The sequence below is a fragment of the Lithobates pipiens genome, unplaced genomic scaffold, assembly GCF_037356315.1.
Source record: "Lithobates pipiens isolate NorthernLeopardFrog02 unplaced genomic scaffold, aLitPip1_a1.2 Scaffold_23, whole genome shotgun sequence".
Taxonomy (NCBI): Eukaryota; Metazoa; Chordata; class Amphibia; order Anura; family Ranidae; genus Lithobates; species Lithobates pipiens.
Genome location: NW_027507785.1, coordinates 208089017 through 208112907, shown reverse-complemented (window position 1 = coordinate 208112907; position 23891 = coordinate 208089017). Strand labels below are relative to the sequence as shown.

At 45.1% G+C, this 23891-nt stretch overlaps 1 protein-coding gene across 1 annotated transcript in view; it reads left to right on the top strand.

Moving 5' to 3' along the window:
• Window positions 1-2662: 2662 nt before the first annotated feature.
• LOC143928124 (pancreatic alpha-amylase-like) overlaps window positions 2663-23891 on the top strand; it is a 36740-nt gene continuing 15511 nt past the window's right edge. The window contains exons 1-2 of the mRNA XM_077452787.1: window positions 2663-2863; window positions 9862-10008. Of these exons, the coding sequence (XP_077308913.1) occupies window positions 2696-2863; window positions 9862-10008 (315 nt within the window). The 5' untranslated portion in view covers window positions 2663-2695. The remainder of the gene's footprint in view (window positions 2864-9861; window positions 10009-23891) is intronic.

The following is a 23891-nucleotide window of genomic DNA, read 5'->3' as shown; positions in this document are numbered from 1 at the left end:
CAGGAGTTTTTCGCCTTCCAGGAACGAGGAGAAACCAAAATTTTTGTTCTTGTATGAAAAACTCAGCCGTAAAGGGAACGACCATCTATAAGCAATTTCCTTGTCCAGTAAGACTTGTAGCAGGGGTTTAAACGAGCGTCTCTTCTGAACCGTGTATGGGGAGAGGTCGGCAAAGATTTGGATCTTGTGGCCCTGAAATGAGAGATTCTCCACGTACCTGGATTTACGCATGACCTCTTCCTTCACTGAGTAATAATGAGGTTTGACAATAATGTCCCTGGGTAAACCGTCAGAGCGGGGAGCCGGGAGTGCTCTGTGGGCTCTATCCAATTCCAAATGGTGATCGGGAATGTCCAGGACTAGGTTCTTTATAAGAGACCTCACCACCTTATGGACCTCCTTTTTATATTTCGGGATCCCCCGTACCCTGAAATTATATCTTCTCGACCTATTTTCGAGGTCATCGATTTTTGCAAACGCAGTCTCTAGTTGATCCTGAACCTCCTCCAATCTAGCAGAATTCTGATTTATCCGGGCTACTGCCTGGTCAGTTTTCCATTCTATAGTGTCCATCTGTAGCCCTATTTGCTGCTGATCTGCCTGCAGAGAAGTAGTGATCTGTGCTGCTTGTAATGCTAGGCTTTTGTACAGCATGTGTGAGAATGCAGTCATCATGGAAGGAAAGTCTGTGGGGGCAGGAATATCTTCATGTGCCTCACTGACTGTAAGCAGCAGGCCTGTATGGGGATCCCTCATAGGGGTAGAGGGATATCCCGTGCTCAATCCACCCAGTAGTGACTCAGTGGAAGAGGGAGAGTTAACTGTTTGTAATGGAGCACAATCTGTACCTTGAAAAGGCAGCTGGTCATGGTCCTGGTCCGCTATGGATGTGATTTGTGGCGCTGTGGCCGGGAGGCCTCGTGTTGCCGCCGCCATCTTGGAATAGCTGATGGGGTCGTTTTCAGCCCTCATACGGCCTGACAGATCTCTCCTGGCGTTCGGTGATGACATCCGCGGGATCCCGGTGTGTTCCCCTGCCCGAATCTGCCATTATGCGGTGCGTTAGGGTGCTCTATGTGCTCCGGTGGTCAATACAGGGCTGTGGTGGAGCGGAGCTCTAGAAGCCGGCGGCCATCTTGGGAGACTCCGCGCATGCACTCCGGGTGTACTCACTTTTGTTGCCAGCGGTTTAGACATTAATGGCTGTGTGTTGAGTTATTTTGAGGGGACAGCAAATTTACACTGTTATACAAGCTGTACACATATATATGTAATTTACATGTGACTCTTCCAATAATAAATCTAATGTAATATCAATCAGAAACCTGTCTTGCTTTGTTCTGCTTTATTTTATGGTTTTTGCTTTTGTTTAATTGGTTGCCCTCCTTCTTGTTCCCTTCTTAGGTGTGGTATGCATTTTTTGTGGGGGAAGCTTGTTGCATGAGCTCCCCAGTCTGTGTCCCCATCTCTGTAATTAAAGTGCAGGTTTTTCACATTTACTTGTTTGCTTGATTCCTTTGATTTCAATAGGGCTGATGTATGGCAGCCAAATTTTTTGTCCCCTGCACTCCAATGTGGAGCTCACGGTTTGTTTTTTGAGGATGGTGGTTTCTCTGGTTCTGCATCACATTTGACCTGATCACCTTCTGCAGTGTCCGAATTGGTGTGGATGGCGGAGAATAGGTAATTTCCAGCCTGGACATCTATTTCGGTCTCAGATACTTTTTAGTGACGTCATGGAGGGAGGTGAGGATGGATCCCTTTCGAAACTGTGGGCATTCTGAGATTAGATATTTTGTTTGGGCTCACCCATTGGGTGGGAGGTAGATCCTGGATGTACACAATTGGTTGCACAATATAAGCCAGGTGTTTTTGGGTAGATGTCATGCACACCATTTTTTGAAGAAGACATTGGTATTAGTTTACTAAAACTGTGTGTGTACTGTGTGTGTGCTGTATGTACATTAATTTGGGGACATTTTTAGCCTGTTTGGCTTGTTTCTAAAGAAAATTGTGTTCCTCCTCCTGGCTTTTTCCATGTTTCTATCATGTGCCTTTGTAGTGATTTGGACAGAACTATCGGGGTAAGTAATTATCTTCTCCATTCATTGTTTATTGTGATGGTGTATCTTTCGCTTTTGTAGGCATTTCTAAACTCCCAAAGGAATTAATTAATTTATTGTAACTTAAATTGTTTACAATTTTTGGGGTTTATTTTTTTATTCCTCCTCCTGGCTTGTTCCAAACATTTCTATCAAGTGCCTTTGTAGTGATTTGGACAGAACTATGGGGGTAAGTTATTATCTTATCCATTATTGGGTTGTTTAATGATGTCCCCCTCTGTAGTGTATTATCCTGTCTGGATCTAATACATTCTTCTCACAATCATTTATATATTAATATGGCCCTTGCTTTTTTTTTTACATTGTATAGTTCCCTTTTGGGTCATCCAATGGGTGGGGAACTTTATGCATGTGCTCATCAACAACTCTAGAGTGTGTCCCCCTATTTAATCTGTTTATCTTTAACAAACACTTGCATTTGAGAAAAACAAGCCTGCTTGTGGGAATTTTTATAATATCATCACCTGGCTATCACTATAAACAATCACAGGTGGTCATTTGACACAGTTATGCAACACCCATAGTTTATAAGACTAGTAGAATGAGAGCATGCTGTAACATTAGCAGGCAGGATGAAGCTCCTAGTTCTGTTGGTCACAGTTGGGCTTTGCTCAGCCCAATACAACCCCAACACAAGAGCTGGTCGGACATCAATTGTCCACTTGTTTGAGTGGAAATGGGATGACATTGCAGCAGAGTGTGAAAGATACTTGGCACCCAATGGATTTGGAGGAGTCCAAGTAAGTATACAATACCTCAAACATTACCCAGATAAAACTTAGAATCTCATGTATTTTTTTCACAGTTACAACAGTTGCTTTGTGAAACTATTAAAATGTATCTTTACCCAAAAAGTTTTTTTTAGTTTTGGATACAGTGGGGAAAGGTTAGATCCCTTGGCAGACTTTACTGCTATCTGGGGCTCCACTGGGGATATTTTCCCTTTATTTCTGTTCTGGGGACAAACCTTAAAACAGGAAGTAAGAGAAAATCTAAAACAGGGAAACATACAACAATACAAGGTGAACAGGGGTACTGTTGGTCCCCTACTTACCTAAAAAATGACTGTCTGTGTTATTGGAGAGTTTCCTTTACTTACTGTCTAGCAAAAAGATTGTCATTGGGACAGTGAGTAAGGATAACACAGGAGAGCAGTAAGATCTGACAGAGATTCTAATCTTTCCTCACTCTATCCAAGGCTAAAAAAATATGTTTTGGCAATAGGTGCAGTGATTTGGACAGAACTATTGGGGTAAGTAATTATCTTCTCCATTCATTGTTTATTGTGATAGATGTATCTTTTTGTTAGCAGAGGTAAGCTAGAGAAATTGTTACATTGAGAAAAGTGATACCCTCTATTATTTGTATCTCTAGACTTCTGAGAAGGATTGCCTAATGGATATCTGATATATTGTACTGTTGGTCCTAAATCTTGAATGCTAATCTCTAAGCTGATGTAACCAGATACTCTCTTGTCTAATTTTGTACCACTATGGCCCCTTTCACACAGGTGCCACCACTTGGCAGACTCCACTTTTGATCCCCGTTCAGCAAGCAGATGACAGGTCCGCCTTCACTCACTGTGCAGAGTGGAGACAGACCAATTCCCGCTCTCCTCTATGGGGAAATTAGCAGAAAATGGACCACCTGGCCAATTTCACCCAATCATATCGGATCCTTCTGCCAGATGGATGGAAAACATGACCATCATCCGTCTGGATTTAGCGGACAGGATCGGATCAGGTAGTGGCAGATGTCACCACTGACAGCCTATGTGAAAGGGCCCTATGTGTGTTGATTCACAATTGTTCACTTTTACTCTGCTTAAAACAATAAACAAATTATACAAGGATTGCAATTCCAAAAGAAACCATTTTGTATTTACAGAAAAGGATAGTCTCTGGTATGTGGAAACTGTGGAAGGCATTGTTACGAGATACTATGTAATTACTATGATATTTGAGAACCCAATAAAGAGGCAATACAGGGAATGCTGACAATAATCGGCATAAAGCAGCAAGGCAAACACATCAGTTTGATTTCAATTTAGCATACAGCTGTTATTTGAAACAGAGTTAATTCCCGATAGGTTTCTGTAGTTTACTAATTTTGGATCTCACCAGTTCTCCTTGAATTAGATTTGAATTGAATAATCTCTTACTCTGAATGTCTGTGTCCATCCCCCATGCCCATTAATCCTTTTCCATTTACACTCTCTCTCCAATGCAAAATTACTTCTTACAACTCTATACATATTGGGGTTCTTTTCAAATACCTGCTGCAGGTAAACATTATACATTTATTCAGATGTTTAACTTAATTTTTTAACTTGCAAACAAAGTTAGGACAAGTAGAATCAGTTTACCATACATAAGTACAGCCTATTTTTTTCCTTTCATTTAAATCTAGATGAAATTATAGAATACACAGTATAGAATGCAACCTTCACATTAGCCTACTTGCTTATTGGAACCAGGGCCAGATTAAGAACATCATGGGCCTGGTGCTGAGGATTTTGGCGGGGCCTTTTATAAACAATAAATAAATAAAAATGCAAACTATTTTTTGTGATAACAAATTAAATTAAAGAGAGAGGGGGAGGATGAGAGAGAGAGAGAGAGAGAGAGAGAGAGAGAGAAAGGGGGTGAAAGAGGGGTAAGGGAGGGAGGATGTGAGAGAAAGGGGGGGGTGAGAGAGAGAGGATGCACATGAGCATGTGTGGGAATGACATCAACGCAGCCTCGCCAAGGCAAGTGACCGAAGGCACAGAACCCAGAAGGAAGACCGGGTGAAGATGGAAGTGCCCGGGGCCCCGCCGGTTGATCCCAGCACAGCACTGGAGGGCTCAGTCTGACAATTTAAGTGTACCCTAATGTGCTAATATGCTGTGCATACTTGTACATTATGGCATAACCTACCCCAGGGCCTCTAAAAAGTAGTAATGTTAGAAAAGTTTACTACCGCTTTAATATCACAAGCCTCTCATGGGGCCCCCTACTGACCCTGTGGCCCTTGGGCAGTGCCTAAGTGCATAGTTGTCAACATTTCAAAAATATTTTCAGGGACGCTTTTCTTTACAAGTGCTATATTTATAGTAGCTGACATCCCCCGTGTTCCTCTATACATCACAATAGTAATTACAAAATGAAATAAGTACTAATAATGTGGCAGAAGAAATATGAGGACTGTGAGATTTCCTTTAGTTGAACTGAAAAAAAAGTGCCCATTCTAGAGCTGGTAACATTGAGGATATTCAGTATAATTTTAAAGAACAGTTTTTGTGGGTAAGAGGCATAGTGGAGGAGTATGGATGGTATACAAGTGGGAAGTATGTGCAGGTGAGGGAGAGGAATGTGGAGGGTCTAACAGTGGGCACTATGTACACGAGAGGAGTGCAGAGGGTATGGCAGAAGGCACTTTGTACAGGAGAGGAGTGTGAAGGGTATGACAGTGGGCAGTATGCACAGCAGAGGAGTGTAGAGGGTATGACATTGGGCACTATGTATAAGAGAAGAGTGTGGAGGGTATGACAGTGAACAATGTGTACAGGAGTGTGGAGGGCATGACAGTGGGCACTATGTACAGGAGAGAAGTGTGGAGAGTAGGACAGTAAGCAGTAATTACAGGAGAAGAGTGTGGAGGGAGGGTATGACGTGGGCACTATGTATAGGAGAGGAGTATGGAGGGTATGACAGTGAGTAGTATGTACAGGAGAGGAGTGTGGAGAGTATGACAGTGGGCGCTATGTATAGGAGAGAAGTGTTGGAGGTATGACAGTGGGCGCTATGTATAGGAGAGAAGTATGGAGGGTATGACAGTGAGTAGTATGTACAGGAGAAGAGTGCGGAGGTTATGACAGTGGGTAGTATGTACAGGAGAGGAGTGCGGAGGGTATGACAGTGGGTGCTATGCATAGGAGAGAAGTGTTGGAGGTATGACAGTGGGCACTATGTATAGGAGAGGAGTATGGAGGGTATGACAGTGAGTAGTATGTATAGGAGAGGAGTATGGAGGGTATGACAGTGGGCAATATGTACAGGAGAGAAGTGTATGACAGTGGGCACTATTTACAAGAGAGGAGGAGTGTGTAGGATATGACAGCGGGCGTTATGTATAGGAGAGGAGTGTGTAGGATATGACAGTGAGCAGTATGTACAGGAGAGAAGTGTGGAGAGTATGACAGCGGGCACTATGTACAGGAGAGACGTGTAGAGAGTATGACAGCGGGCACTATGTATAGGAGAGAAGTGTAGAGAGTATGACAGCGGGCACTATGTATAGGAGAGAAGTGTAGAGAGTATGACAGCGGGCACTATGTACAGGAGAGACGTGTAGAGAGTATGACAATGGGCACTATGTATAGGAGAGAAGTGTGGAGAGTATGACAGTGGGCACTATATATAGGAGAGAAGTGTGGAGAGTATGACAGTGGGCACTATGTATAGGAGAGAAGTGTGGAGGGTATGACAGTGGGCACTATGTATAGGAGAGGAGGATGAAGTAATCTGGGAAGGAAAAATGTAAAGGTTTGTGGAAGGATGTTTAGGGACTGCGTAGTGGTTAAGTGGGCCAGACATGGATTGAAATTACACCAATTAAGCAGAGACCAGCCACAGTCGATCTATGTATGGGCTAGCTGGTTTTACACAAGTCAACCTATTAACCAACTTGAGTACATCCAGCCTGTCAGGTTTTCCCCAAAACAATCAGTGCTGCCAGCTATAGTTAGCAACACTAATCATTGTATTCACTGGCAGAACACAATAACACTGTGGGAGTGATCGCCCCATTCACAGGTCAGCAGGTGAGAGGGTGGGTGGGGACAGGCTGGGGAGAGATACTAGTCAGTCCCTGGGTAGGCTCTGGTTAATATCAGAGTCAGATACACACAGGTTCCATATGCCACGATTGTTAGAGCGAGAACAATAATTCTAGCACTAGACCTCCTCTGTAACTCTAAACATGTAACCTGTAAAAAATGTAAAGCAAAATCGTGCTAACTTTAGTGTTTTTTTTTATGAATGAAACAGTTTCTTTCCAAAAAAAAGTTTGAAAAATTGCTGCGCAAATATCGTATAACATAAAAAGTTGCAAAGACCACCATTTTATTCCATAGGGTCTCTGCTAAAACAATATATAATGTTTGAGGGTTCTGAGTAATTTTCTAGCATAAAAAAATGATGATTTTTACATGTAGGAGAGAAGTCTCAGAATGGGCCTGGGTGGCAAGGGGTTAATTATCATAAGTTATCTACAAATAATTATTATAAGCTCTGTGAGGTCATCCTCTCCGTCTGCTGCAGAGTGTTCCAGCTTGTATTTATACTGCCGCTCTGTATGCAGCTTCTGACAGGCTGTGCAAGGAGCCCCGTATCTCCGGAACCATAGATGATAGCAGCCCCATATTTGAACCAGTGCTGGAGTGGGTCTTTAGCTAACTACCCCCCAAAGGTGGGGTCTCTTTGACTCCTGATCGCTGAGCTACAATTCTCGAAGTCAATCTTTTTTTTTTTTTTTGATTTTTTTTTTTTGGGCAAATGGGCCTATCTTGAGAAAGGGGCCTGGAGCTGCAGCTCCAATAGCCCCTATGTTAATCCGGCCCTGATTGGAACATGTACACGAATGTCCCTGCCACAGGGGCCCATACAGTCAGCCATACTAGTGCCAAGTTTAGTTAAAATCTAGTTAATCTATCAGCATATTTCTGAACTGTGAGAACGGAAAAAAAATAAACGGAAACACCTTGCAGAAAACCCCTTGCTAACATTAGCGGAACATATAAGCTCAATTCAGATATTTGTGGTAGACTCTGAGGAAGGCAAGAGTGTTCTGTACTAAGGCAGCCTTAGTTTTACTCATAAGCTTGTTGGCATAGTTTGCCTTTTGAAATATTAAACAATATTAAAATATAAAAAAAAATATTTAATATTAAATAAACAAAAGAATATGCTTCATGTGTTATCATCCCACATTCTTACATCAGGAACCCCAGAATTTCTTGAGTGACGGCCAACAGTGGGACCATCCAAACCAAACTGGGGCAAGAATATAAAAATAAATGGTTTCAGTATTTTCAATTAAAAACGTATATAGATCCAATGGTGATAATGATTAATAGATAGTTAACTGCATTTGAACAAATGGCAATAAATAAGGATAAAGCAAATAAAAACGATCTAAAATATATAACCTATTACTTCCTGTTGGTGATATTAAAAAAATAGTAGGAGTAAGAAAATGGGAGGAAGAAATACATTCATATGAAAAAAACTATATTACATTCATGCGCACCGGGCTGGTTGCTGTACCTGCCTAGTTTGTGCATTTTAATTAGTGGAGTAGAGTTCTGTATAACTTACATTTCACCCACTCAGCTTAAGTTGCTACAAGAGAAGGGCCATAGTACACTTAATCTTCTAGAGGACTCAGGGTATGTCTTGTGTGACTAAAAAATTCTGCTCTTGTTAGGCTGGCTTCACACTGAGGCAGTTTTAGGTGTTTTATCACTAGAAATAGCCTCTAAATAACACCTGAAAACTGCCTGCCATTATTTTAAGTGTGACTTTTCACACTGAGGTGGTGCACTTGTGGGACATTTTGAAAAGTCCTGCAAGCAGCGTCTTTGGGGCGGTTTGGGAGATGAATGGTCTGTGCTTACAAAGCGTCTGAAAAGCGTTTCAGAGGCGCCTCAAAATGGAAACTTTTAACCCCTTCTTTGGGCACTAGTGGGGGTTAAAAGTGCCCCGCTAATGGCCAAAAAGCTCCACTAAAATGAGCAGTGCTTTAGTGCTAACGCTCGTCGGCCCCAGTGTGAAAGTAGCCTTAATGTGATCCTAAAGCTCCATACACACTATCAGATTTTCTGCAGATTTTTGTCTTCAGATTTACCAAAATCATGTAGTGTGAGGGCCTGTCTGATTGCATACAAATTGAAACTCCTAAGGTTTGACCTCATATTATATGGTTTTGGTAAATCTGAAGGAAAAAATCAGCATAAAATCTGATAGTGTGTATGGGGCTTAAGGCAACCTATAGATGATCTGATTTTAAAAAGCTTGATTCCCCCATCAACAGAGTTCATGTTGATGGGGGAATACCTCTCACAGCCCTATTGTGTTTTGCCGGTGGATGGACGTGGGGCTCCATCCCGGCCACCAGAAAACAATAATTATTGCTAGAGGCTATAGCTGTCAGCAGTAATTGCATGATATAAATCTGACAGGCTGGTTGTAATCAAGTCGATTGATGGATTGACTTGGGTAAAATCAGCCTACCCATACATGGATCGAAATTCATCAGGTCCCTGCTAAACTGGCTGTTCATGTATGGCCGACATAAGTCTATCAAGTTAACTGAGTTAGGGGGACGCATTACAAGACAATTGTCATGGGGGGTAGGAAGTATAATACAATCCTAACACAGGTTTACAGGTCTAAAAAGCATAATGCAGATTACCTCCAAATTTTATCCAAAAATCTTAAAACTTGACAACATTTTGTAACTCCATATACAGATTGGCCACAGCTAGTATTATAACAACCAATGTTATAATATTGTTATATTACATTGCACAATAATAATAATCGTATCTATGTGGAATTAAAGTGAATCCATCTAACTGTATTTGTAATGTTACCATTATATCCGATTAATACAAATTTAGACTTTTAAACCCAGTGGTATAATGCAAATTTATAAAGTATTTTCAGCACATTGTATTTGTCTTTGTATTTTACAGATTTCTCCACCAAATGAGAATGTTATTGTTAGCAATCCCTGGAGACCCTGGTATGAAAGATACCAGCCTATCAGCTATAAACTCTGCACCAGATCTGGCAATGAGCAGCAGTTCAGAGACATGGTGTCCAGATGTAACAATGTTGGGGTAGGTGTATCAATAATCAATATTTTTTTTAAAACTATGTTTAATAGTAAAACATAATTTAATATACATTCAGATTTTTCAGATACAGTAGCTCAGCTCTACAACAAAGTAATGTGTTAAATGCATATCATAATTGGTAGGCGCTGTAAGCATAAACAGCAACGGATAATAATGAAGAACAGCAATATTGTGATTGTATATTGCAATGTTTTATGTGGGAAGATTTATGTTTACTAAGCCAGGTTTATTTTTGGATTTGTGTTTATTAAGCTAGGTTTATTTTTGTTTTGTTTAGGTCATGACACAGGAAGGAGTTGATCAGCTGATCTCATTAGCACCCGCCCTGCATCATCTACCCTCAGCTGGTCATCTCCTTCTTGTGTCATGGCCTAAAGTCTGTCCAGGAAGTAAGGCAGAAGTAATAGAGCAGGGTTTTTAAACAGCTCTGAAGAGAGTGAAGTAAGTGTGTGTGTTGAATAAATGGAAAGCTGTTTTTTTTTTTTTGCAAAATAAGTACATTAATGCTATATTGGTACATAAAGGAGCTGGAATAAAAAAAAAGTGAACAAAGGTGAACTTAGCTTTTAACTTTGAAATGTTTTATCTACCCTCTAAAGTACAATACCAGAGTGCCGGTTTACTCACCATGCTCAGATGGAGGTGCAGACCACTTTAACTCCATTTCCCACAATTACCTGCATTCCTATTCCTGTGTCTAGGGAAGATACGTTTCTGAGCTTCCTTTCTTCAGCAGGTTAGTGAGGCAACCCCTGATGAGGCAGAGGTAGTCAGGTAAATGATCTGCAGCCAGGCGAGAGGCCCTCACATTGTCAAAACCAGTGTGCAGGTAGCTAGACAGGAGCCTAATAGTCCACAACTTATCCAAATAATCCAGTTACTGTGGGGAGCTTAAGTCTTACTTAAGTCCCTGGGGGTGTTCCCTGTATCCTCAGACCTGGGATCATTCCAGCCGTATGCTTGTGTTACCAGAACTACCTTAGTCTTTACTGCTGTTTATGAGAATAATCGCATGCCCTCTTTTTAAACCGTTCCTGCTCAGAACCAGGAGTAGTGACCTTGACTTCGCAGCATATCATGGGCACAGCCACCCTCCCCCCCCCCCCAAGAGAACTATCCTACTCTCCTTTGTGTGTGGAGGTTCAGGACTTTTTTTTTACCCGCCTTCTGTGGGTAGGGCAGCTTATTAAAGCGGTAGTAAAGCCGCTGACATTTTTTTCCCTACACCTGTAAGGGAAAAGGCATAATAATAATAACTAGCTCATTATGAAATGCTTCCCTTAGAGTGAGGCGCCGGTATCTCACCGGTCCACGCTAAGGGGGCTGACATTTACCCTCGGCCTTGGAGACTTCTTTCCGGCAAGGTGCAGTGTCTGCCGGACTTTCAGACGAGAATCCCCAGAGCGCATGCGCCACTGAAGTCAGCGGTTTATTGCGAGGGGACTATCGTACAGGTTTAGGAGATATTTTTTTTACCTACAGGTAAGCCTTATTATAGGCTTACCTGTAGGTAAAAGTTAAAAAATTTACTATACTACTGCTTTAATTTCATTGGACTGCCCTTCCCTCAGAACAAGGTTGCACAAGTATGAACCTAGCTTTACACCAATGGGTCTCTCTTTGCCTCTTGAGCTAGTTTCCAGGAGATGTCGCTATATAGGAATCAACAAAAGGAATGCCTTTTAACAGTTTTCTGATGCAAAGGAAGCAAAGATGTTGACATATTTCAGCCATTCCTAGCTACTTCCAGTCTGGGCCAATTCTGACATTTCTCTCATACATGTAAAAATCTGCATTTTTTAGCTAGAAAAATACTTAGAACTCCAAAACATTATATATATTTTTTAAGCAGAGACCTTGGAGAATAAAATGGTTGCTGTTGCAATTTTTTTATGTCACGCAATATTTGTGCAGCAGTTTATCAAAAGCTAATTTTCAGGAAAAGTGCATTTGCATACATTTTAGTGCACATAAAGCACAATATAATACATACATTTTAGGTAAAACATAAAAGGGGAGGTAAACAGATACCTCACATATCACGCTTTAAAATTGCACGCACCCGTGGGACGGTGCCACACTGTGGTACTAAAAATTCTCCATAGGCGACTCCCTAAAAGCCTTTACTGGTTACCAGTTCAGACCTATACTTCACATGTGTGCTGCAATCACCGTTTACCTATGTGTGCAATCGCCTTTGCACAGGGTGGACAGGGACGCTACAAATGTTTTCTTATTTCATTATTTATTTATTTATTTTTGACATTGTACCCTTACATTTTTTTGGATCAACTTTATTGCTATCACATGGGATAGACTCCCTATTAGTGATGGCCGAACGGTTCGCCCGGCGGTCGTTTCGCGGCGAATTTCGGCCGTTCGCGGTCCGCTCGTCGCTCGCCTATTGCCGTCGTTCGCCCCGGCGGACTTACGTGTTTAATGTGTAAAAGAACTTTGACCTATGATGACACGTCTATCATGGGGTACAGGACAGCCAATTGAGACATGACAGCACATGGACACTTGGACATTCCCCCTAACCTATAAATACACCCGATCCGGTGGCCATTTTACATTCTTTCTTCTGTCACTATAGGGAAAGGTTGCTGTGTGGAGTAGGGAGAGATAAATCGCTAGCTATTTGGTACACAAAAGTTCTTTTCAGGACTGGTATAGGTGTTAGGTGTATATAGGTTTGCTGTGCTACTGATTCTTGCAGCAGCCTGAGTGTCTTTTGTCAGTTTAGAGAAAGGGAAAGGACAGTGTGTGCTACAGGGAGAGTCAGTTTAGTTGTCATCATCATCATCATCATTAGCTGTTACTATCAGGTCCACAAAAGAGCTATTCCAGTAACCACTAATTGTTCCAGGCTCCTCTTTTTTGCCACTTTGTATAGGGACAGGAAGGAAGCAGTGTGTCAGGCAGTGAGGGTCAGTTTAAAGACTTGCTGTTACTATTAGTTCCACAAAGGTTCTTTTCAGGACTGGTATCAGTGGTATGGTAATAGGCTTGTACACGTATAATATTCTTTCTTCCAAATATAGAAAGAATATTATACTTGACTGCTGCCCTTCTGCTGCAGTCTGCTAATCATTCACAACTCACTTGTTCCACAAAGCTCTTTATCAGGACTGGTAACTTGGTCTGTCTAGGGTGCTACAGTACATAGGGTTGAGTGAGGTACAGTCTGCTGTTCTGTAAGGACCGCTATTGGTCCACAATAGATAGGGTTGAGGTGCACCACTGCTGACCGCTGCCCTATACTGCAGTAGTCCTTCATTGGTATAGGGACTGAAGTACAGTCTGCTAATCACTAACACACAACCTGCTTGGTCCACAAAAGTTCCTATAAGGACTGGTAACTTGGTCTAGGGTGCTACAGTACATAGGGTTGAGTGCGGTACAGTCTGCTGTTCTGTAAGGACCGCTATCGGTCCACAATAGATAGGGTTGAAGTGCACTACTGCTGACTGCTGCCCTATACTGCAGCAGTCCTTCATTGGTATAGGGACTGACGTACAGTCTGCTAATCACTAACACACAACCTGCTTGGTCCACAAAAGTTCTTATAAGGACTGGTAACTTGGTCTAGGGTGCTACAGTACATAGGGTTGAGTGCGGTAGGGTCTGCTGTTCTGTAAGGACCGCTATCAGTCCACAATAGATAGGGTTGAGGTGCACCACTGCTGACTGCTGCCCTATACTGCAGCAGTCCTTCATTGGTATAGGGACTGAAGTACAGTCTGCTAATCACTAACACACAACCTGCTTGGTCCACAAAAGTTCCTATAATGACTGGTAACTTGGTCTAGGGTGCTACAGTACATAGGGTTGAGTGCGGTACAGTCTGCTGTTCTGTAAGGACCGCTATCGGTCCACAATAGATAGGGTTGAGGTGCACCACTGCTGACCGCTGCCCTATACTGCAGCAGTCCTTCATTGGTATAGGGACTAACGTACAGTCTGCTAATCACTAACACACAACCTGCTTGGTCCACAAAAGTTCTTATAAGGACTGGTAACTTGGTCTAGGGTGCTACAGTACATAGGGTTGAGTGCGGTACAGTCTGCTGTTCTGTAAGGACCGCTATCGGTCCACAATAGATAGGGTTGAGGTGCACCACTGCTGACCGCTGCCCTATACTGCAGCAGTCCTTCATTGGTATAGGGACTGACGTACAGTCTGCTAATCACTAACACACAACCTGCTTGGTCCACAAAAGTTCCTATAAGGACTGGTAACTTGGTCTAGGGTGCTACAGTACATAGGGTTGAGTGCGGTACAGTCTGCTGTTCTGTAAGGACCGCTATCGGTCCACAATAGATAGGGTTGAGGTGCACCACTGCTGACCGCTGCCCTATACTGCAGCAGTCCTTCATTGGTATAGGGACTGACGTACAGTCTGCTAATCACTAACACACAACCTGCTTGGTCCACAAAAGTTCCTATAAAGACTGGTAACTTGGTCTAGGGTGCTACAGTACATAGGGTTGAGTGCGGTACAGTCTGCTGTTCTGTAAGGACCGCTATTGGTCCACAATAGATAGGGTTGAGGTGCACCACTGCTGACCGCTGCCCTATACTGCAGCAGTCCTTCATTGGTATAGGGACTGACGTACAGTCTGCTAATCACTAACACACAACCTGCTTGGTCTACAAAAGTTCTTATAAGGACTGGTAACTTGGTCTAGGGTGCTACAGTACATAGGGTTGAGTTAGGTACAGTCTGCTATTCTATAAGGACTGTTATCGGTCCACAATACATAGGGTTGAGGTGCACTACTGCTGACTGCTGCCCTATACTGCAGCAGTCCTTCATTGGTATAGGGACTGACGTACAGTCTGCTAATCACTAACACACAACCTGCTTGGTCCACAAAAGTTCTTATAAGGACTGGTAACTTGGTCTAGGGTGCTACAGTACATAGGGTTGAGTGAGGTACAGTCTGCTGTTCTATAAGGACTGTTATCAGTCCACAATACATAGGGTTGAGGTGCACTACTGCTGACTGCTGCCCTATACTGCAGCAGTCCTTCATTGGTATAGGGACTGAAGTACAGTCTGCTAATCACTAACACACAACCTGCTTGGTCCACAAAAGTTCCTATAAGGACTGGTAACTTGGTCTAGGGTGCTACAGTACATAGGGTTGAGTGCGGTACAGTCTGCTGTTCTGTAAGGACCGTTATCGGTCCACAATAGATAGGGTTGAGGTGCACCACTGCTGACCGCTGCCCTATACTGCAGCAGTCCTTCAGCGGTATAGGGACTAAGAGTTTTGTCACAGGGTGATTTAAAAAATTACAGGCAGAGGAAGAGGCAGGCCCTTCCGCAGGGGTGGTAGGGGTAGGGCAGGAGCAACAGCCTTGAGCCAAAGTGGGAAGTTGCAGAAGGTGCGTTCAATTACTTTAAAGGACGCACCAGACTTGGTTGAGTGGCTCACTCAGCCTTACTCTTCTGCACCCTCCTCATCCTCTCGATCTGCACCCTCTTCTTCACTCTCTGCTATGTGCACCCCCAAAGACACTACCACCAACAACACCACCACCACCACCACCACCACATACCTTCCGCTTGAGTCACAGGAAATATTTTCCGATCCATATCAAGAGGACATTTCTGATGCGCAGCCACTCTTGGTATTGGATCAGGAAGAGGAGGTAGCAACAACCGCTACTCAGCAGTCTGACGACAGTACCCAGATCAGCCCAAGGAGGAGGTTGGTCCCCGGTGTTGCTGCCTATTCCGAGATCTCTACTTATAGGGGTGGGGAAGGTGACGTTGATGATGACGTGTCTAGTGATGTCACGTGGGTGCCCACAAGAGAGGAAGAGGAGGGGAGTTCAGAGGGAGATATGGACCAGCAGATAGGGAGGAGAAGCAGGAATAACTTACATTGCACAGGAGGGACAAAGCAGACTGCAAATGTATCAGGAGCGAGTCATCGACCATGTACGGTCACATCTGGCACTCCCAGGACACCGGCACATGGCTCTGCAGTGTGGGCTTTTTTTAACGTGTCCGCTGCTGACAATAGCGTTGCCATCTGCAATCTTTGCAGTCAACGCATTAGTCGCGGTAAGCCCAACACTCACCTAGGGACGACCGCCTTAAGAAGGCACATGAGCAGCCATCACCGAGCCCAGTGGGAGCAACGGAACACACAAAGCCACACTGCAGGCTCTCACCGTCCAGCCTCGTCTTCTACTTCTCCTTCTCCTCACAATTGTCCTCCACTCCACCTTCCATCACGCCAAGCTCACGTGTTTCTGCAAAAAGGCAGGCTTCCGTGGGCCTAATGTTCGAGCGTAAAAAAAAGATGACGCCGGATAACCCTCTTGCCCAACGGTTGACGGCTGGCTTGTCAGAACTGATAGCCTGCCAACTACTGCCATATAAACTGGTGGACTCGGAGGCCTTTCGCAAATTTGTGGCCATTGGAACACCACAATGGAAGGTCCCAGGAAGGAAGTATTTCTCAGAGAAGGGCATCCCAGAGCTATATGGCCATGTGCAAGTGAATGTATCTCTGGCACACAGTGTCGGTGCCAAGATACATCTGACCACAGACACGTGGTCTAGCAAACACGGGCAGGGAAGGTATATCACTTTTACTGCCCACTGGGTGAACCTTCTGACGGCCGTCAAGCATGTAACCCGTGGCACCCGTGTAGATTTGGTTTTACTGCCACGGATTGCATGCAGGCCTGACTCTTCTTCTCCTCCTCCTCCTACCCCATCCTCCTCCCTCTCCTCCTCAGCTGCCTCCTCCTTTTCCGCTGCTAGCATCTCTTCCGCTGCACCGCCCAAGCTCCCCAGAACCTATTCCACATGCCAGGTGAGACGTTGCCATGCCGTGCTGCGTCTGTTGTGCCTGGAAGCCAAGAGCCACACTGGCCCGGCACTCCTTTCAGCTTTGCGTTCACAGGCAGATCAGTGGCTAACACCGCTCAATTTGACAGTTGGTAAAGTGGTGTGTGACAACGGTGCCAATCTGCTTAGCGCATTGAAACAGGGCAAAATCACGCACGTGCCATGCATGGCACACGTCTTAAACTTGGTCGTGCAGCGATTCCTTGTCAAATACCCTGGGGTCCAGGACATCTTGCGGCAGGCAAGGAAAATCTCGGCCCATTTCAGAAGATCTTACACGGCCATGGCTCGCCTTGCTGACATTCAGCGGCGACACCATCTGCCGGTCAGATGTCTTATTTGCGATTGCCCGACGCGATGGAACTCAACCTTCTATATGCTTGATAGGCTGCTCCAGCAGAAACGTGCAGTTAACGTCTACCTGTATGAACTCTGCGAAAGAAACGGTTCTGGGGAGCTGGGGTTTTTTTCACCGCGCCAGTGGCTGCTCATGCGCGACGCATGCAGACTTCTGCGGCCATTTGAGGAGATCACCAAACTGGTCAGTCGCAGCCATGGCGCCATCAGTGACATGGTACCTTATGCCTTCTTTATGGAGCGTGCATTGCGTCGTGTCATTGATCAGGCTGTGGAGGAGCAGGAGCGGGAAGATGAGGAAGTCGCAATGCTGGATGAATTCCCAGGGGGGGCTACTCTATCTGAGACAAGTCAACAACAGGAGTCTGATGAGGAGTCAGAGGAGGATGGTGCCGGGGCGGATGAGGAGGAGCAAGAAGAGCATGCTTTAAACCTTTCTGGGATCCCTGTTGTGCGTGGATGGGGAGAGGAGAATGAAGAGGACGACATTATCCTGGATGATAAGGAGCCAGGCCACCACACCGCTTCCACTTTAGTGCAAATGGGGGCCTTCATGCTCCAGTGTTTTAATAGGGACCCCCGTATAAAAAGCATAAGGGTCAAGGACCAGTACTGGGTGGCAACGTACTTAGACCCCCGGTACAAACACAAAATGGCGGAAATGTTACCGCCGTCGCAGAGGGCTGTCAGAATGCAGCACTTCCAGGCCTTGCTTCGAGAAATGCTGCATTCTGCTTTTGCGTGCGCTGGCAGAGGAGCAATTCCCACTCCCAGAGAAGGATTTGCGGGTACCAATCCAACAGCGCCTGCAAGAAGAGGCCGGTTTGAAGATGTGTTGGTGACTTCGGATATGAGGTCATTCTTTCAGCTGACCCATCGACAGGTGTCATCCGGATCCAGCATCAGGGAACGTCTAGACCGTCAGGTGTCCGACTACATTGGGTTAACGGCCGATGTGGACGCTCTGAGGAGTGATGAACCCCTGGACTACTGGGTGGGCAGGCTTGACCTCTGGCCAGAGCTTGCCCAATTTGCAATCGAACTGTTGGCTTGCCCCTCATCCATTGTCCTGACCGAAAGGACGTTCAGCGCAGCAGGGGGGATCGTGACCGATAAGCGTACTCGCCTAGCTCACGACAGTGTTAACTACCTCACATTTATAAAAATTAATGAGGCATGGATCTCGGAGGAATTCAACACATGTGACCAGTAGACCATGTATATGTCTATAAACAATTTTTTTAATCAAGCACACAGACCTTCTTTCTTCATTTGGCTCACTTCCTTGTCCCAAAAAAGCACACTGTACTATATGCCCCTACCCTCCTCTTTGAAGAGGTTAAGCGGTGTCATATTTCTACTGGGGCTGCTTATGATATCCCTGTGCTGTGCTGACTTCCTCCTGGGGGTTCTTATTATGAGGGGATCACACCATCCCTGTGCTGTGCTGACTTCCTCCTGGGGGTTCTTATTATGAGGGGATCACACCATCCCTGTGCTGTGCTGAGTTTCTCCTGGGCCTGCTTACTATGAGGGGATCACACCATCCCTGTGCTGTGCTGACTTCCTCCTGGGGGTTCTTATTATGAGGGGATCACACCATCCCTGTGCTGTGCTGAGTTTCTCCTGGGCCTGCTTACTATGAGGGGATCACACCATCCCTGTGCTGTGCTGACTTCCTCCTGGCTGTTCTTATTATGAGGGGATCACACCATCCCTGTGCTGTGCTGAGTTTCTCCTGGGCCTGCTTACTATGAGGGGATCACACCATCCCTGTGCTGTGCTGACTTCCTCCTGGGGGTTCTTTTTATGAGGGGATCACACCATCCCTGTGCTGTGCTGAGTTTCTCCTGGGCCTGCTTATTATGAGGGGATCACACCATCCCTGTGCTGTGCTGACTTCCTCCTGGGGGTTCTTATTATGAGGGGATCACACCATTCCTGTGCTGTGCTGAGTTTCTCCTGGGCCTGCTTATTATGAGGGGATCACACCATCCCTGTGCTGTGCTGACTTCCTCCTGGGGCTGCTTACGGTGCTGCTGTCAGTGCTGTATATCACGGTGCTGGTGTGAGTGCTTAATGTCACGGTGCTGCTGTCAGTGCTGTATATCACGGTGCTGATGTCAGTGCTTAATGTCACGCTTCTGATGTCAGTACTCTCTATCACGGTGCTGCTGTCAGTGCTGTATATCACTCTGCTGATGTCAGTGCTGTATGTCACGCTTCTGATGTCAGTGCCCTCTATCACGGTGCTGCTGTCAGTGCTGTATATCACGGTGCTGATGTCAGTGCTTAATGTCACGCTTCTGATGTCAGTACTCTCTATCACGGTGCTGCTGTCAGTGCTGTATATCACTGTGCTGATGTCAGTGCTGTATGTCACGCTTCTGATGTCAGTGCCCTCTATCACAGTGCTGCTGTCAGTGCTGTATATCACGGTGCTGATGTCAGTGCTTAATGTCACGCTTCTGATGTCAGTACTCTCTATCACGGTGCTGCTGTCAGTGCTGTATATCACGGTGCTGATGTCAGTGCTTTATGTCACGCTGCTGATGTCAGTGCCCTCTATCACGGTGCTGTTGTCAGATGCCTCTATCAAAGGTGCATGTGTCATTGCTGTATGTCACGCTGCTGGTGATCATCTCCTGCACCCTCTGCTTTGCCTACCCTGGTCCCTGACCTTCCCTCTCCTCCATTGCCTTCATGCGCTCCACAGTCCTGAATTGTCAGAACAATTTCCCTTATAAAAAAAGAATGCTTGTAGTTATCGATCCCAAATTCACCTCATACATGTGTTATGTCATTGGCCATGTGGTGGGACTATGTTTGCCCAGCTAATAATTATCTTGTGGCTGCAAATTCAACCTAAAGGTTGGCGAAGTTCGCCTCCCATTGAAGTCAATGGGGCCCGCGGCGAACGTTCGGTTTCGCGAACGGTCGGCCTCGTTCGCGGTCCGCGTTTGCGAAACGTCCCGTCGGAAGTTCGTCCATCACTACTCCCTATCTCTCCTCTGCCCTCCAAAGCATCTGATCAAACTGAGATCAGTTTCATCAAATGCTTTTACAAGCCATAATGGCTTGTTTACAAAAATCCAAAACCAGAAGTTACCAAATCCTTGTCGCCTCCAGTTTCTAATATCACAGAAAGGAAGCAACAATGTCAGTTCCTTTCACTCTGTCTTGGGCATTGGCATCCAAATCCAATGCCCAAGAAAGAATGAAAGGAACTGACATTGTCACGTTATCTTTACCCTTGATAGGATGGGAGAGCTTGTTACAGGTGGCAGGGAGGGGAGAACCTCCTTCCGCTAACTGCAAAAGTAATTACTTTTACTTTGTAAGTATAAGCATGTTTATTATTTTTATATATATATAAAAAATGAAGCTTTACATCCATTTTAATTATTGCTGCAGCTGCAGTGATAACCAAGATATCACATCCTAAGGACAGGAAGTGGGTAGAGAGTGGTGGCACTCACCATAAAGCGTAGCTCCACCCAAAATGGGAAGCTCCGCTTGTTTGCTTCCTTCCCCCTCCGCTGCCACATTTGGCACCTTTCGGGGGGGGGGGGGTACCTGGTATTGACATGTACCCGTCCCCACTTCCAGGAGACCACGCTGCGATGAGGTCCCTTGGAATTTCGGCCCCCCTCCTCCTTCCCCTGTCGCCAGGCCATTCACAAAGTGCAGCATGCTTTGCGCATGCACAGTAGGGAACCGGCTGTGAAGCCACAAGGCTTCACTGCCTGTCTCCATAACAAGGAATGGTGGCTGCAGCACCTGAGAACTGATTGAAAAATCATCTGGGGTGCCAACATTGCAGGACAGGTAAGTGTCCTAATATTAAAAGTCAGCAGCTACAGTATTTGTTTTTGTATAATTTTTTTGGTGGGGGGGGGGGGGGGGCTGTCTGGAGCTCCTCTTTAAGTTATGAACAATCCAGCATAGTTTTGGTAATTGTTGCTTGAGAAGAGAGATGAGAGACCCATTGCTCACAGGAGAGGGGCCCTAGAGTCCAGCATCCAAGAACAGGAAGATGCAAATAGTCTCAAAAAATCCTTATATTACTGCAGGCTTCACCCCTAAGGGAAAGCTAAATTAAAAAGGCCCAGTTGCATACACATTGAACTGGTCCAGTTCAATCACAGAAAAAAATAATCACTCTCTTTGTGGCAACTAGGGATGAGCCGAACACCCCCCGGTTCGGTTCGCACCAGAACTTTCGAACGGACCCCAAATTCGAACGAACTTTAGAACCCCATTGAAGTCTATGGGACTCGAACGTTCGAAATGAAAAGTGCTAATTTTAACGACTAATATGCAAGATACTGTCCTAAAAAGGGTTTGGGGACCTGGCTCCTGCCCCAGGGGACATGGGTCAATGCCTAAAATGTTTTTAAAAATGGCCGTTTTGGCGGGAGCACTGATTTTAATGACGATTAAAGTGAAAAAAAAGTGAAATATTCCTTTAAATATGGTGCCTGGGGGGGTGTCTGTAGTATGCCTGTGAAGTGCCACGTGTTTCCCGTGTTTAGAACAGTCCCTGCACAAAATGACATTAAACGGAAATAACACCATTTAAAACTGCTTGCGGTTTTAATGTTATATCTGGTTCCTGCAATATGGTTGAAAATCATTGAGAAAAATGGCATGGGTAGCCCTCCCTGCCCATTACCAGCCCCTTTAGGTCTTGTACGCATATTAAGGGGAACCCCGTACCCATATTAAAAAAAGGAAATGCGTGTGGCCCCCAGGCCCTATATACTCAGAACAGCAGTATACAGGCGGTGCAAACAAGACAGGGACTGTGTAGGTTTGTTGTGTTAAGTTGAATCTGTTTGTAATTTTCAACTGGTACATTTTTAAAGTGTAGCTCCAGTCAAAAAAACTATTTTTAAGCTTTTTGGAAAACATAGGGAAGGGTTATCACCCCTGTATAATTTGTTTTGTCGTCCATCTTTTTTCATCTCACTTGCTGTTGTCTCCTTCCGTTTGCAAGTAGGAGATGTTTGTAAATTGGATGTTTGAAAGTAGGGGCCTGCCCTATATGCTCTGCAGAAATGGCGGAACAAGGTGTTGGTTTTGCCACAACATTGTAAGCCCTCAAAGTGACTCTTGGTGGGCGCTGGAGCGCCCTGCTGTGAACGATTATATCAAGAATTGTAATTACATGCCATTGTTGAACAGTGGTAGAAAAATTGACATTTGGTGGTTGTGGTGCTGGTGCCACAACACTATAAGTCCTCACCGTTACTCTGGGTGGGCACAGGAAGGGGCCCTCCTGTGAAATATTATATCAAGAATTGTAATTACATGTCCCTGTTAAACAGGGGCAGAAAAATTGGGCCTTAGGCACTGCTGCTGGTGCCACCACACTGCAACCTCTCCCATATACTCTAGTTTTATTGCAGGAATTAGCCCTGCTGCAAAGCATTGCATCAAAAATTGTACTTAAACGCCCCTGTTAAACAGGGGCAGAAAAATTGGGCCTTAGGCACTGGTGCTGGTGCCACCACACTGCAACCTCTGCCATATACTCTAGTTTTATTGCAGGAATTAGCCCTGCTGCAAAGCATTGCATCAAAAATTGTAATTAAACGCCCCTGTTAAACAGGGGCAGAAAAATTGGGCCTTAGGCACTGGTGCTGGTGCCACCACACTGCAACCTCTCCCATATACTCTTGTTTGATTGCAGGAATTAGCCCTGCTGCAAAGCATTGCATCAAAAATTGTACTTAAACGCCCCTGTTAAACAGGGGCAGAAAAATTGGGCCTTAGGCATCACCCAGAACCAGAAATGCTCTTCCAACATATCAGCGGAGGAGGAAGAGGATAGACAATCAACATAACAGGACAGTCACTCAGCATCAGCATAGGCAGTCTTGAAGGGATGTGATATTTAAAAAAAAATTATTCTGTTACATCAGCTTCAGGTGCTTGGTAGCTGTGGGTGATCCAAGACTGATTCATCTTGATGAAGGTCAGTCGATCAACTGATTCGGTGGACAGGCGCACCCTGTGATCGGTAACAAAGCCACCAGCAGCACTGAAGGTGCGTTCCGAAAGAACGCTGGATGCAGGACAGGCCAGTAGCTCAATTGCATACTGTGCAAGCTCTGGCCAGTGATCCATCCTCAAGACCCAGTAAGCCAGAGGATTTTCGGTGGGAAAGGTGTCCAAGTCTGACCTTGCCCCTAGGTATTCCTGCACCATGTAAATCAGACGCTGGCAATGGGTGCTGGAACCGATCATACCTTGGGGCTGCGGACTAAAAAATTGTCTGAAAGCATCAGTCAGACGGCCACCTTCTCCACTGCTCCTTCTGACCGATGCCTCAGCAACACTTTGTCCAGGACCAGGAGTTTGTAACCTCCCAGTCTCTGGGAACGCGTTGCACAGACCTTTCTGCAAGGCCTCCCGGAGATGTCTCATCCTCTGCTCCCTCTGCGATGGCAAGATAAGGTCGGCAACCTTACCCTTGTACCATGGATCAAGGAGAGTGGCCAGCCAGTAATGGTCCCTCTCCTTGATCCGAAGAATACGAGGATCCTTCCGCAGGCTTTGCAGGATCAGGGAGGCCATGCAGCGTAGGTTAGCTGAGGCATTCGGTCCGGAGTCCTCTGGGTCACTAAG